The following is a 14,861-nucleotide window of genomic DNA, read 5'->3' on the forward strand; positions in this document are numbered from 1 at the left end:
AAAAAAAAAAAAAAAAAAAAAACCAAAAAAACAACAACAACAAAAAAAAACCAGAGGGAAAAAAAGAAAAGGAAAAATTTCCAAATACTCTGTGCCAGAAGTGTTTGGGTTTTTTTTTTCAGATTTTGAGATATATACATATAGATAACATAATCATAAACTTGGGACCTAAGTGTAAACACATCTGTTTCAGTTGGACATAGAGGTGCATGACTTCAGTCCCAGCACTAGGGAGGACTGGCAAGGTTCTGTAAGTAAGAGCCTAGTCCCGTAGAGCACACCCATGAGTCCGTGTCTCAACCCTGCCTCCCCTCCCAAAACATGAAGCTCACAAATCAAGTGCCTGCTTCACAGACACCTTTTACAAATGGCCTAAAAGCAATTTCATAGTTTATATTCAATATGAATAGAGTCAAAAAGGGGCAGATTACTAAAGAAATAGATGGACTGGGTCCTAAGATGTTACTGCTAACTAGACCAGAGTCACGAGGCTGTTTGGGTAAGATCATTTGTGCAGTCTTCCCCCAGTAAGAGGACAAGGTAATGAATCTACAGGGTATGAAAGGGTTAGATAAGCATCAGCCACTACTTTGAGAATTGATGGGTACCACACTCTGCGGTGGTATGAACACACCTTACCCACAGCTCTACGTGCACACACACTGCTCAGAGTATGATGCCCTCTTCTGAATGCATTATCCCAGGAGACAACAACTCAAACACAACACCAATAGTGCAGGCACTAAGACTGACAATGGAACCTCAGGAAACTGAAAAGCTTCAGTAAGGCAAAGGACATGGCCAATAGCACAAAATGGCAGCCTAAAATGGGAAAAGATCTTTACCAATGCCACGTCTGATAGAGGGCTAATATCCAAAATAAATAATAAAGAACTCAAGAAACTACGTATCAGGAAACCAAATAATCCAATTTAAAAATGGGGTAGAGGAGCCGGGCGATGGTGGTGCACGCCTTTAATCCCAGCACTTGGGAGGCAGAGGCAGGCGGATCTCTGTGAGTTCGAGACCAGCCTGGTCTACAAGAGCTAGTTCCAGGACAGACTCCAAAACCACAAACCCTGTCTTGAAAAACCAAAAAAAAAAAAAGGGGGGGGGGGTAGAGGGCTAAACAGAACGCTCAATAGAGGAATCTCAAATGGCTGAAAAACAAATGTTCAACATTCTTAGTTATCAGGAAAATGCAAGCCAAGACGACTTTGAGATTCCATCTTAGACCTGTCAGAATGGCTAGGATTGTCTGTAACCAGGAAAGACATTCAGTAATAGGACTGGGACATCAACCCAGCCACAAAACCTTCCACGCACAACCTGTCCTACCTGCAAGATGTGCTGGGGCAATGGTGACTTGGAGCTTGAGGGACCGGCCAACCGATAACTGGACTAACGTGAAATCCACACCACCAGAGGGAGCCCATGCCTAACACTGATAACAAAAGCTGGGGGCCCACAGACCCAGTGTAGCATAAAACATGATTGGCCAAAAAAATAGTAAAGTCTTTAAAAGTCAATGAAATGATTCCTAGTGATATTCTGCTATATTCATAGCCCAATTTTCATCAGAAAGGCTTCCTCTGGCAGTTGATGGGGACAGAGACCCACAGACAGAACGTGGGAAACTCCTGGGAGGGTGGGGAGGAAGGATTGTGGGAGCCAGAGAGGACATAAGAACACAGAAATCAACTCAGCAGGGTTCACAGAGACTGAAGTAGCAACCGTAGTCTGCATGGGTCTGCACTAGGTCCCATCATGTATGTTGTAGTTTAAGCTTGTGGTTTTCGTGGGAGTGCTTCCAACTCTTTTGCTTTTCCTCTTGTGTCGCCTCATCCAACCTTAATATGTATGAAGCTGGATATTGTGCCTAATCTTATTGCATGTTGTTATAGTGTGTGATTGATATTCCTGGGGGACCTGTTCTGAAGAGAAACAGGAACAATGGATCTCTGAGAGTTGGGTGGTAGGGAGGGAGACTGGAGGCTGCAGAAGGGATGTACTGTATGAGAGAATAAAGAAAAAAAAAGTCCTAAGATTTTGAGTATAGAGGAGCACCCTGGCAGAGGAATTAGTGTGTGTAAAACACACACTGAGCAGCACTAACTGGATGCAGGGGCATCAACAATGACAACCTAAGTGGAGGACATGAAGTGGGAGACTGGGGGTGGGGGGAAGAGTGCTAGGGCAAGGTGAAGAGAATGATGGCTACAGTCAAAATACACTGTATAAATGTACAGAATTTCCAAAGACTAAATAAAAATATTTTTTAAAGTATGGGGCTTTTCTCCACATTTCTTTCCTCCAAGTCTGTCTTCTACATTTTTTAGAGATATGTCTATCAATTTGTAGGTGAGTTCTAGGCCACAAGAGTAAGACCATGTTTCAAAAAATGCAAGTTTTTTAACAATTATGTAGATGCTGTTAAGATGGCTCAGAGAATAAATGTGCTTGCCACCTGGTGAGAGGTGCCCAATGAACTGTACCCATAAGAGAACTGGCAGTACAGGGTGGTTTCCTGACGACTACTCTCCTTACCCCACCATGCATACAAGACATTCACCTGATGTCTGAACATAAGCCAATCTGAACAGTGAAGAATACCCTCCAATGCCAAAGAATCTCCTCCTCCAGTAACTTGGTGACCCATTTGTGCATGAATTGTTTCATGTCTTTGTAATCTATCTTTTACTTTATGATCTCATTATTGAATTTGACAAAGCAAAATTAAGCTGTATCACTGAATGTCAGGCATGCTAGAACACTTAAAACCTCTGTAGATGGGTCTTAGCTTTATGCTGTTTGTGGTTTGTTCAATTGCTAAGTTCATATCCCCTGATACATTAAATTCAAATCAGGTTTTGCATTTTTGTGGTTCATTAACAGTACCAGGCCACATCTATTCGTTTTCATATATACACAATGACCATTACACATACTGTAAGACTTTACCCCAAACTATACCTGTCAGAAATCACTGCAAAGCCATCTTCCCATTAAAATCTTGCTTCTTAGCAATTTAAATAAGATATCTGAAGCAGTTTAGAAAAACAAGATTTGTATTTTATTTCCTTGTAAAAATCTTTACACATGCAGACAAACCAGTGTTAAGAAAGTATTCACCATCATTTAAACAAATAACCACTTAAATAGAACAGTGTCTGCAAGTTTTATCTGTATAAAAATAAGATACATTTTTACAGAATTCACACTCCAGTTTTTATATCAATAAACAATACACAACTATAATAAAGTACAATCGAACCTGACCATGGTTTTCAATGAGATACTGCTAGGGCATTTTAATGTGCAAAAAACCTTAACATAGTTCTTTTCCAAAGAAAATGTCCTCAGTGTTTCTAGAGACCTAGACAATTTTAATAAATCAATTCCTAATCACTTTGTTTTATGTTCTGATTGAGTCCATACATCACACTGCATACAGGCAAAACCAGGAACCGATGCAGTGTCAGAGGAAGAAAGTCAACGCCTATGCCTGCTGTGTCCTGAGCGACTGCTGCCATGGTGCTTGCCTTTATGGGATCTCTCAAAGGAGCGAGATCTTTCACGCCTATCTCTGTGATGTCCCCTTTCATGCCTGTGTTTCTTGGTGACATCTGAGTGATCCCGAGACTTGCTCTGAGATCGAGACCGTGATTTTTTCCTCTTATGGCCATGTCTATTTGAGCTCTTTAAGTCTTCTCTGCTATGTTTGGCCTTCAGGTGAGGAGAACCATGGTTATGATGTCTTCGAGGGCTTTCACTGTGACTGCGGGACCTGCTTCTTGATCTTGAGCTGTATGTTCCAGATCGACTTCGCCTATTATTATAACTTAGACAATAGAAGTTTCAAGTTTAGGTTCAGTTTCTATTGGCAATAGATTAATCATTTGTTCATTACTATGTTTAAAACAACGAGCAATGAAAAGCTGAACTGACCATGTTCCTCAGTCTCCACACCCTGACCTCTCGACTGAAGCTGTCCTGTCTATCTGATGCCTATACTGCACTGAACTACATGCCTTTTTAAAAACTGAGTATCTCCCACATAACCAAAATGCATCAGAAAAACCTGCGTCTAGTTACAAAGCTGACTAGAAGTCTTTTAGGCTCTTTAATACAACATTAATGAAATATTTACAATTTTAACAAACTGAAAGTAAAGAATGCTTTCCTACAATAAATAATTTTATATACATATAACCCCACAGCATTTTCTGGACAATCTAGTAAATGAGGGGCTTGAGGAAAAAAACAACGCACAAAATGCCACTAAGGCACATTACTAGGGTCAGTGAGATGGCTCAACAGGAAAAGGGGCCTGCCGGCAAGCACAAAAACCAGAGTTTGAGCTGCAACACCCACATAGTGGTGACTTTTACAAATTTTCCTCTAACTTCTGTACATAACCACTTATGCATATTTTAAAACAAACACACCTGAAGGATCACATTTGAAGAGTGTCCCTAAGTTTACTTCTCTTTAAGCCTAATTCTAAAATAAGGCATGTTTGTAATCCTGATGGAATATAGTAAAACATGCTAAACAAACAACCCCAAGACTTATTCCTACCCTAAAGCCCACATCCCATCTTCCATTACTCACTGTCTTCTTGGGGTGTGTGATCTGGACCGTGATCTGGTTCTTGACCTTGATCTACTAGCACTTCTGCTGTTTCTGCTTCTCTTGCTGTCTTTTCTTACACTTTAAAAAGAAAAAAATACAGGCGGTATTTTTTACATTGTTTTAGTGTATAAAGGTTTAACAATGAATAAATATTCGATCCCTTGAAGTACACTCACCCATTATAAGGGCTTTTGGAAGCCTGTTGTCTGTCCTCAGGTTCTTTTTTGACTGTCTTCACATTAACGGAGATTGGTGACTTCTCTTCAGCTTTTACTTCTCTCGGTGATGCTTTTAATAGGCAAGGACAATATATCAAGACAGGATTCAGCAGAAAACAAGTTCTCAACATAGCCTACACTCCTAACCCTTAAGATTGATTTGTCTCAAAAAAAAAAAAAAAACCGAACAATTTCTTAATGGTCTCTAAGCAACTGACCAACGCCACACCTTTCTAACAAAGTAAAAGTACACTTACAGCGCCCACATCTCATTCAGTTCAGACTGCCATCTTACATGGTTTAGAGGCTGGGGAAAATCCACCGAGCGTTGAAAGGGCTGGTGTTCCATCAGGATTCAATCCCTTTGCTTTTAATTTGGCTTCCTGTAAGGCTACTTTTCTTTTTTCTACTTCTTTTTCCAACAATTCATAGTTTGGCTGTTGGATGAAAATCAAGTTAGTATTATCTTTAGATTCTTGAAAATGCCATCAGCACCAAACTGAATATATCTGAAATTACCTTTTTTCTGGTGTAAAGTCTAAGTGTCTCTATGCAGATTTCTTGGATGTCCTCTTCTGTGGTACCAAAAAGAAGAAACCAATGGGGCCGAGTTGGCAATGGAATCTAAACCATTAAAAACAGAACGGTTCAAACTTAAACTTCTGTTCCTCTAAGATGTACCAATTTCTTGGAATTTACAAATCTGTAAAACTCAGCGGGTTACACTTACCTGAAGCGCTCTAGCTGCAAGGTAGATACAAGCACATGCTATCGTCTCTGGTTGAAAGCGAACAAAAACATTGGTTCGAAGACTGTCATTCATGTAATTCCTGAAAAACATTTCAGCTATCAGCTTAGTCCAAAAGCAAACCGATTCTTCTGACGTATATATAAAATTGGAGACTCAATCTACTTCATTCTTTTTTCTTCTCCTCATATTCACGTCTTTAAACTGTATGTTAACAGTTTCTAAGCCTTTCCCCACAGCACTTATAAACAATACAGATCTCACCCCTAAACCCTCCTTCAACACATCACTATAAAGGCAGTGATTTGGAGTCAATTCTGACCCGGCGAGGTTCAGATCTCACCACTCCAACACTACTTCAAGCCATCAGTTACTGACCGTCTCTCCTTTATCCATAATGAAAAGCAGTGTCAACCAAGTTCTTTAAAAAAAAAAATTCCAATACCAGAAACAGGGGTAAAAGCTATTTTTAGTAAGAACCCATCAAGTTACTCTTATAGTTAGAAAAGGGGGAAAAAACACTTAAAAAAATCTAGGTAGCAAAGTGAGCAATAAATACACATAATGGCCTTGTTTACATACCCTTTTGCAATTAAGTATAAATAAAACAATAATCTAATTTAATTAAATAAACTTCTGAAACGTCTAGTAAAACTTTGCAATAAAATTTCTTAACTAAAAAACTTTATAATTTGCTGAAAAGCCTGAGCTGGAAGTTAAATGGATTATTTTTAAAATCCTTACAATTGTTAAAAACTATTGTATAATTTTTTTGCTGTACAGAATACATTGAAAACTCATGCATTTGATAAAGCTATGTGGCTTTTCAAAGTTAACAGTATCTACTGAGCTCAAGAGAAGCATGGCTGTTATAAGGGGAAAAAAAAAAAAGACATATTTCTGGGAAAGTCCAGAATTATTTAATGCTTGCTTATCAGCAGTCATACGAATCATTTATGCTAAACCAATTTCCTTGCTTAACCTTTCTGCATCTCAAAGGCCCAAGTTCAAAAATACTTAAATAACATTAACTATTTTAAAATTAAATGCTCCTTATATCAAAGCCAACAACACAACAGCTGGAGTCACCTCAAATGGCAACAGGCACCCATTTAAAGCTACAAGCATAAGGTACCCTCCTTGGCAGAACGGATGCTATACACATTCCAAGTAGAAATTTAACTGAACCCAATTAAAAAAAAAAAACAATTCATATTGGCTGGACAACAGTCTATCAAAAATGAAATATTCATTTTGATAGTTACAGGTATACATTAAATACATAGGCATGATGCATAGTTACTTCTAGAAGCAAATATACAAATCCTTTTGACACCCCGACAGAACTAGAAGATGCTGCCAGATGGATATGGACCACTTCAGTGAATCTCGGATGAGAGCTTGCACTGGATTGGCTGGAGAGCAGGCTAGCCAATCAGGCCATCCTGAGGTCATGGGCTGAAGTGCGGAGGGCAGAGTTCTATGACTTACCATCATGGACTACCCTTTAATTAAAGAGTAGAAAAAAGAACAAAGTTAAATTGAGTTCTCCATTAAAAGTAATTAGTCAAGCCAAGAAAACAGGAAGCAGAAATAAGCATTATTTACATTTTGGTTAAAAAACAACAAAAACAAAATACCCCCAAACTTATTTCATTACTTTGGAAGGAAAATAAAATGAAACTTACTTTATTTCTGCTTCTGTTTTCCTGACTAAAGAAGAAATGTAAAGAAGCAACTTACCAGGCAGTTTGAACCAGGGTTTGGTTACGTTCACACTCTAAGACTTGTAAATACATTACAATGATCTGAGGACAAGGGAGAAAACAGAATTTAGCACATGGGTGGTTCTTTCACAGCAGAGTTCAATGAATAAGTCATATGAAGTGTTGATTAGTTCTAATCCCTGTATTACAGCTAAATTCAATGCAGAACATGCTCATGACTGTCACATTATTTACTCAGCTCTAAAAATGTGCTTACAGAAGTGGCAGTTAATAACTCAGTGTTTTCTAAATTCATCAGAAGGGGCAGAATTTTATACTATCTGCAGTAAAGCTTTAGTACACTAAAGTTTCCTAAACAAAAGCTACATAACTCAATGACATAAATGCTTGCCTTATATTTGGTTCCCAGCAAGACACACTAAGTATGTAAAACTACTTAAGTTCATGCCAAGTGTTTCTGGACCCATATTACCATCATTTTATAATTTTAGAAAAATGGAACTTGAAGTTACCCAGTTAACAGCAGAGCTAGCTATCTCCAATACCCAACTCTTGTAACCAGTATTCATAAGGAACAGGAAAGTCAAAAGGGAAAGCTTTCATCAATGGTTTACATCCAGCAGCTACCCTTTTCAACACTTTAGCGGGTACGTGCAACTCATTCCTTACATGAGGAATTTTATCACATGAGTTTGTTAAGTGGAAAAACTAGAACTTAATCACAAAGAATATTCATGATCACACAATTACTACTAATAAAGCCTGATCAGTCCCATTTTTACTGACAAACATCAACATCCAAAATAAAGCTTTTGAAAACTCAGGTTAACTCTCCACATAAGTAAAAATTTTTAAGAAAAGCCCTAATACTTACGAAATTTAACTTCTGCACTCTATAACTCACCTTATGGGGATGCTTGACATGAACACAAAATCCCAACTCCTTTAGCACCCTCCTTTCTGCCTTGATAACTTGATTTTTGGTGTTAATGTAGTTCTGATCAAGGATCAGAGGGCTTGGAGTCCTATAGTTTGTAAGAAATAAAATCAAAACTGTTTTGCACATCCAAAACCTTTTATTTGTGGCATCTCCATTTTCCCTTCCAACCAACTATTGGCAACAGAAACCAGCTTTTTAAACTCCTGCTAACAAGTTAAAGCATTAATCTTATGCTGTCCAAGTTATGCTAATTATATACAACTAGACAAAGCTCCTAAACCAACTTGAAAAAACACTTACATATTCTTAGGTCTCTTAACTTATGTACTTAATTTCAGTGATAATGTTTACTGGCACAAACCTCAGCCTCAAAGAAACTTCCCAGTAAGAACCAATGTGATCCTGAAAGATTAGTTCTAATATGAACAAAGATTTAAAAAAATTCTTTTTGAGTAAACTCTTTGCTAAGTTTATGATCAAAATGAAACCTAAGGGAAAAAACAGGTAGTTAATTCTGATTTCTTTTGGAACAACACACTAAAAACAAATATACAAAGAATATTTGTCTGCTTAATTAGCCACCCACCTCTGGAAAAAAAAAACAAACAAAAACCAAATCACAAAACCAACGCACCAAAACCAAACCAAACACCAACAACAAAAATCAAACCCAAAATTAGCTCAATTATCAATGAAAGAAAATATTTTGTAAAAATGAGTTTAAGAGTAAACTAGGTAACTCCATGTAGCTGCTGTGAGACTCTAAGGCTGCAGAGAGGGAGCAGGAACCATATCCACAGCCTGTGTGGGATGTCCTGAGTTCCTTTTTTCATATTGGGGGAAGGAACACCTGGTCACTCAGAGAAAAAGTTATCTCATGTACATCACGTAGTTTGTTCATTTTTTTTATTTTTTTATTTTTTTTGGTTTTTCGAGACAGGGTTTCTCTGTGGCTTTGGAGCCTGTCCTGGAACTAGCTCTGTAAACCAGGCTGGTCTCGAACTCACAGAGATCCGCCTGCCTCTGCCTCCCGAGTGCTGGGATTAAAGGCGTGCGCCACCATCGCCCGGCTATTTTTTTTTTTTTTTAAAAAAAGCCTTGCTATAAAAAGCTCATCTTGCCTCACCCACTGGAGTGGGTCATATCAGCAGCAAGTGCAATCTGGCTTGTCTTACAATCTGCCAGCTAAGAAATGTTAATGTGATCTATGAAATTTACCATGTTTTTTGATACATTCTTACCTCTAACCAGCAAGATGTACACATCTATTAAAGATTGTACAATAAGTATATGGGTAGAATATTTAAATGCTTTCTCAAATAATTCATTTTCAGCCAAGTCACAAGTTTTATGCTCTAGAGAGAATATATTGCCTGAACACTTCTTAAACAACTTATTTAAGCATAACCACTTAAAGGTAATAAAACAATCTAATCTATAATGTGGAGTAGGAGCCCCAGCTCACACCTAAGCCCAGCACTATTAGAGGTTGGGAGGAGAAGAATGTGGAGACAAGGATGTCCTCCACCACATCGGGAACTGAGGCTAAACTGGGTTAACGCAAGACTGAGAAAAAATCTGCAATGAAGTACATTAACTACCTTCCTGGTAGCAGGCTATCAGAGTAAAAAAATTAATTTATATTTTCCTTATTTTCACTTAAAAGCAAAATCCAGTTACGGCTATTCTGTAACTTTGTGTTAAACTATTAATAGCTGGCAGAAGTAACATCAAGAGTAACAAAGTAATTATGGAAAACTGATCTAAGTTCAATTTCGACTACATCTTTAAAGAGTGAGAAGTGTTAAGGCAGTTAAGTAGGAAAATAGCCTGTAATGAATCGGTTTTATCAGGACAATAGCCACAAATTGCACTTTGGGGGGAAAAAAGGCTGTTTATCTCAAATGGGAACAACCATATGAAAACACACCCAGAAACACACTATGTAAGGGTTTATGACTTTTCATGCTTTATGTATGCATTACAAGCTTGTCCTTCAACTGGTATTAGGAGTCAGAGGCTCAATGCAGTATTTTATCTGTACACAGCTTAGCTCTTACCCCTGAAATCCAGACAGTAAACAGCACCACTAAAATCCCTCTACAAGCCAGGTGGTGGCGGTACACACCTTTAATCCCAGCACTTTAGGGGGAGGGGGCTGCAAGTGGGCAGAGACAGGCAGATATATGTGATTTTGAGGCTTTCTTGGTCTACAGAGGGAGTTCCAACACAGGCTCCAAAGCTACAGCCAAACTGCCTTGGGGGTGGGGAATCCCTATACAAATAGTTCACAAAAGTCGAACTATCTTACTTTTCCTAAATGTGTTAAAACTTATACTATATCCTACCAAGAAAACTGCTTTATATAGTTATTATAAAATTTGTGATTAAGCAGGTGAACATCTTTTCCAATTGTGGCTACCAACTGGTGACAAATTTAAGGATTCACCACTAATTGGCTTGGATTTACTTCTCACTCTGCCATAAGCACATTGCCCACCATCAGAATCCCAAAAAACATGAAGCAGCACAGCCTTGTTTAATCCCAGAAAGGAGGTAGTTAAGGCACAAAGGTCATAAACTGTAGGCCACCCCACGCTACCAAGTGAGGCCCTGAATCTTAAAACTCCAAGTCTCACGATTTTAAAACAGACCAAGGAAACAAACCTTACAACTCAACCATCTAAGTTCTTATTTAGTCTTGCCACTACCAATGTTTCAAGTTAGCTTTGTAAATGCACAATCTCTCATCTTCACTTTGTTCAGAATTGATTTACCTTATAAATCAAGGCAAGCTCAATGAATACAAAATTAACAACTATCTTAGCAAAAGCGTCATTTTATACCATGATAAAACAGAAAATATCTCCATAAATCAGTAAACAAAAATTCTGAAGAAGCATTTAAGTAACAAAAGCTTTTTATATTAACAAAGTAATCAATCAGAAGTATTTTTCAGCAATTCATTAAGTTGAATTAAGGCTTGGTAAACACCCCTGGACCAGCACTAGATGAAGAGGTGGCACTTAAAGTTCAGGTCTATTCAGAAGTAGCGGCAACACTCAAACTACCAAACTCCACCTCTGAAGGCTTGTTATTGCCAGACTTTGCTCATTAACTTATTTGAAATAAACTTTCAATCTTTAGGAAATCTGGGTCTGTTTATTTGAAGTTTGTATGATAGCTACTTTCTATAGTATGATTGAAACACAGCACACGAATGACAAAAATTTAGAACTAAGGGGGTTGGAGCACGGTTAGTCTCTCTCGTGTTCCAAACAAGGACTGATATTCTGGAAGTAGTACAAGGACCTACACTATAAACCAGACAGGTGATTAATACAGAGACGAGATTCCTATTCTACACCATAAACCAGATGGGCAATTAATACACACAGAAATCTCTAATGCTTATTTTGAAATAAATAGGAACATTCCTCAAGTGTCAAACTGAAGCTACCCATGAACCACAGAAATAAACTAAATGGTTAGATAAAATGACAATATTGACCTGACCCTTCCAATTCTTATTTTCTATACATTGAAAATAGCATCAACAGTCACCAATAAAAGCAGTCAAATCTTGAAAAGTTCATCTGTAACACTTATCTTAAAAAGATATAACAGAGACTTCTTTAAAGAAAAAACTCCTTAACATACTGCAAATATGTTACATATAAATAAAATTGTAAACTACTGGTATGAATAGCTTTTCCTTTAAATTTAGCTATTCTGAAGAACTATCAAATTATAAAAAAGCGTTATGGGGGGGGCAAGTCAAATAGTTCATATTGAAGACTGGACTTTTATATTTACTCTTTATCTTTATGTAGCCAGGACCAAAAACATACACGAATGCCCCCCCACGTACCTGTCAAGGCCATACAGTAATCTAGATAGCATTCACAAATGAACTACAATTCAAGACAATTAATTAGAATATAACATTTATTTTCTAACCATATCCTATGCAAAGAACACAAAACATCTTACTAAGCTACAGTTTTAATAACTTGGACAGCAAAGAAAAAAGCTTATAACAAGAAACAGGAGTTTTTTTGTTTGTTTTCTCTAAATGGTTCACCAGTGGCCAACCTGTTAGTCCCCGATTCCAGTGACCTATTCTCAGAACACTGGCTTCTCCTTGGGGATTTTCGATACGTCACTCACTGTTGCCATGACGACAGCTTCATCTCTATGTACCACTCCACATCACCCAGGCTTTGGTAAATGTAGCTGGTCGCTGTATAGTCGGTTGCAAGGGAAAAAAGAGTTGAAGTTAATAACATATACAAGTTATATGTCTGAGTAAACTTGTAATATGCATAGAAACACTTATATCCTGCTTTTAAAAAGGGGGGTTTCCATGCAATTAACTTCTTTAAGAATTTCATGCTATAATCAAACTCATAACATTGAAACAAAATCAATTTCTCTTTAATGATGGCCAAAAATGCAGTTACATCCAACACAAGTCAGTCAGATTGAATTATTCTTAGTTCTGAAGTTTTATAGTTAAGATGACCCTATTCTGACACCAAGGGAGGAAAAGTTAAGTCCCACAGGAAAATGCCAAGATGTGATTATAGTTATCACAACGACTCATATACTAGAAAATGTCCTTTTAAAGCAGAGCCCTTTGACTAAAGATAAAAATTCTGTATTTTCAGTGTTTCATTTAAGAACACCCTAAAAAAAGAATCAGCCATGTATCTAAATACGAATATAAGCTCAGAACATACTCAACACCAGTTCGAAAGTCCCCCATTTCTCTACTTTCTTCATGAACTAAAAACATTTTCAAATGAAGGAAGTTTTATCACTGAGATGAGAAAAGATAGGGCTGAAAAAGTATGAAGAACAAAACAAGCTATATATGTATTAAAAAAATCGGGGCAGCAATTTTTGACCATGCTGCCCACTTTGAACTCACTTTAACATTTGCTTATCTGACTATACCTTCACTACCAACCAACTTATAGACTCCATCAATATAAAGACTATGTATGATGCTCATTTGGACTAAGCAACACCCAGTTCCCAAAACAACTTAGCTTTTCACAGCTACCGTCTCTCAAACGCATCACAATTGCTCAGAAACTGACCTGCACAATAACTAACTACCCTAGAACCTCCCGTGGAACAGTGAGGCCTGCGACAAACTTTGGTACTGCCATAGATGAAGGCATAGGCCCACGTAAAGTTACCAGATTATCAGTCCACCGCAAAGATACTGTTTCAGACTGTATTTTCTTACAAGATAAAGAGCCCTATCCGAAGGCAACTCAATGCGTTATTTTTCTAACCCACTCACTGAGACTGTATCTAACCAAAACAAAATACCTGTTCAATCCCTTTGACTTCAAACTTCCAACTTTACCATCCTCCAGTCCTTTCAGATCCGGTATTATTCGATATAGCGTAGTTCAATGTGGAGAAGTACTCTAACAAAAGCCAACCTCAATTGATGAAGAAACTGGGACTCCAAGCAGAAAAACAACCTACACGGAACTTGGCCACAATATTAACTTGAACTACAGAGCTTCCAGGTCCAGCCTTCAGTGTTCCAGAGAGGGGAGGGGAAGAGAACTTACAGAATACACTCCCACTGGAGCCAACCGCGCTCCCTTTCTTGTTTAAGCTTAAGCCAAGGGACTGGCTTCACAGCACTCCCTGGATTGTCCACAAAGCAACTGCCTCTACAAACTTTAGATAGCTGGTTAATTCAGGGTTTTTCAAAAGTTTTAGGGTTCCTATGTGAATTTCAACACCTAATGTCAGTTTTCTTTTGCATCCATACTGACTTGAGGGGAAAAAAAAGATGTTTTGACTCGATGATTGGCGTACAACAGCAGTAGTAAGGAGTACTATGTTCAATAGGCCAATCTTACCTTTTTCCTCTTAACTGGCGGAGGTGGTGGAATACATTAATCACATCTCTTATTCTTCTTGGTGCTTCTTCTATTTTTGACGCGAGATTAATACAGGCCATGGCAACAATCTGAAAAGAAGCCACGAGGGGACAAAACTTATAATGAAGCGCAACGCTAAACCGGACGCAACCCTGTCCAAAATCTACCAAAATTATTTTTAAAAGAGTAAGATACAACAGGGCTTTTGGCGAAATCAAACCAACCAAGAGCGACATTTTTAGCGCACGGGGCCTACCAGCTGTATACGCTGTATTGCTCAACGGCTCTTTAATTTTGGACCAGAATCAAGTGAACTCTCACGAGTTGTTCGGGGGCCTGAAAAATGTAGTTCTAGGTGCCGGAGCACGTGGGCTCAGGATCCATTTTCTAGTTCCTGGAACACGCTCTTAGGGCCCCGTTTCCTTCTGGGTGGGAACTAGGTACAAAGGCCTAGGCTAACCACTCCCTTTCTGGAAAAGCTGGTTACTACCCCTTCCTCCCCGCTTCCGGATGAGGCAACCCCCCTTCTCGCCCGCCTCCGCCGAGCTCACCTCGAAACTGTGTTTGACGAACGACTTGGAGTAGAAAAAGCGATGGAACAACACCTGCCCCGTTGCCATCGCCACCTGCAGACAAGAGAGGAGAACGGAAGCGCCGGGGTCAGGCGGGCCCGCACCAGGC

General features: G+C 38.5%; 1 protein-coding gene across 3 annotated transcripts in view; it reads right to left on the reverse strand.

Annotated features, from left to right (window-relative positions):
• Window positions 1-3,066: 3,066 nt before the first annotated feature.
• Ccnl1 (cyclin L1) overlaps window positions 3,067-14,861 on the reverse strand; it is a 12,399-nt gene continuing 604 nt past the window's right edge. Inside the window, exons 2-11 of one of the 3 annotated variants that reach the window (XM_005344069.2) lie at window positions 14,732-14,806; window positions 14,160-14,269; window positions 8,233-8,353; window positions 7,345-7,409; window positions 5,584-5,683; window positions 5,373-5,477; window positions 5,149-5,290; window positions 4,812-4,923; window positions 4,615-4,713; window positions 3,067-3,841 (exon numbers count right to left, since the gene is read on the reverse strand). In XM_005344069.2, the coding sequence (XP_005344126.1) occupies window positions 3,493-3,841; window positions 4,615-4,713; window positions 4,812-4,923; window positions 5,149-5,290; window positions 5,373-5,477; window positions 5,584-5,683; window positions 7,345-7,409; window positions 8,233-8,353; window positions 14,160-14,269; window positions 14,732-14,806 (1,278 nt within the window). In that variant the 3' untranslated portion in view covers window positions 3,067-3,492. Of the gene's footprint in view, window positions 3,842-4,614; window positions 4,714-4,811; window positions 4,924-5,148; window positions 5,291-5,372; window positions 5,478-5,583; window positions 5,684-7,092; window positions 7,107-7,344; window positions 7,410-8,232; window positions 8,354-12,438; window positions 12,512-14,159; window positions 14,270-14,731; window positions 14,807-14,861 lie in introns of those variants that run through there. The other 2 variants (XM_026782407.1, XR_003377477.1) reach the window with 2 other exon arrangements.

Source organism: Microtus ochrogaster, chromosome 1 (assembly GCF_000317375.1).
Source record: "Microtus ochrogaster isolate Prairie Vole_2 chromosome 1, MicOch1.0, whole genome shotgun sequence".
In the NCBI taxonomy this organism is placed as follows: domain Eukaryota; kingdom Metazoa; phylum Chordata; class Mammalia; order Rodentia; family Cricetidae; genus Microtus; species Microtus ochrogaster.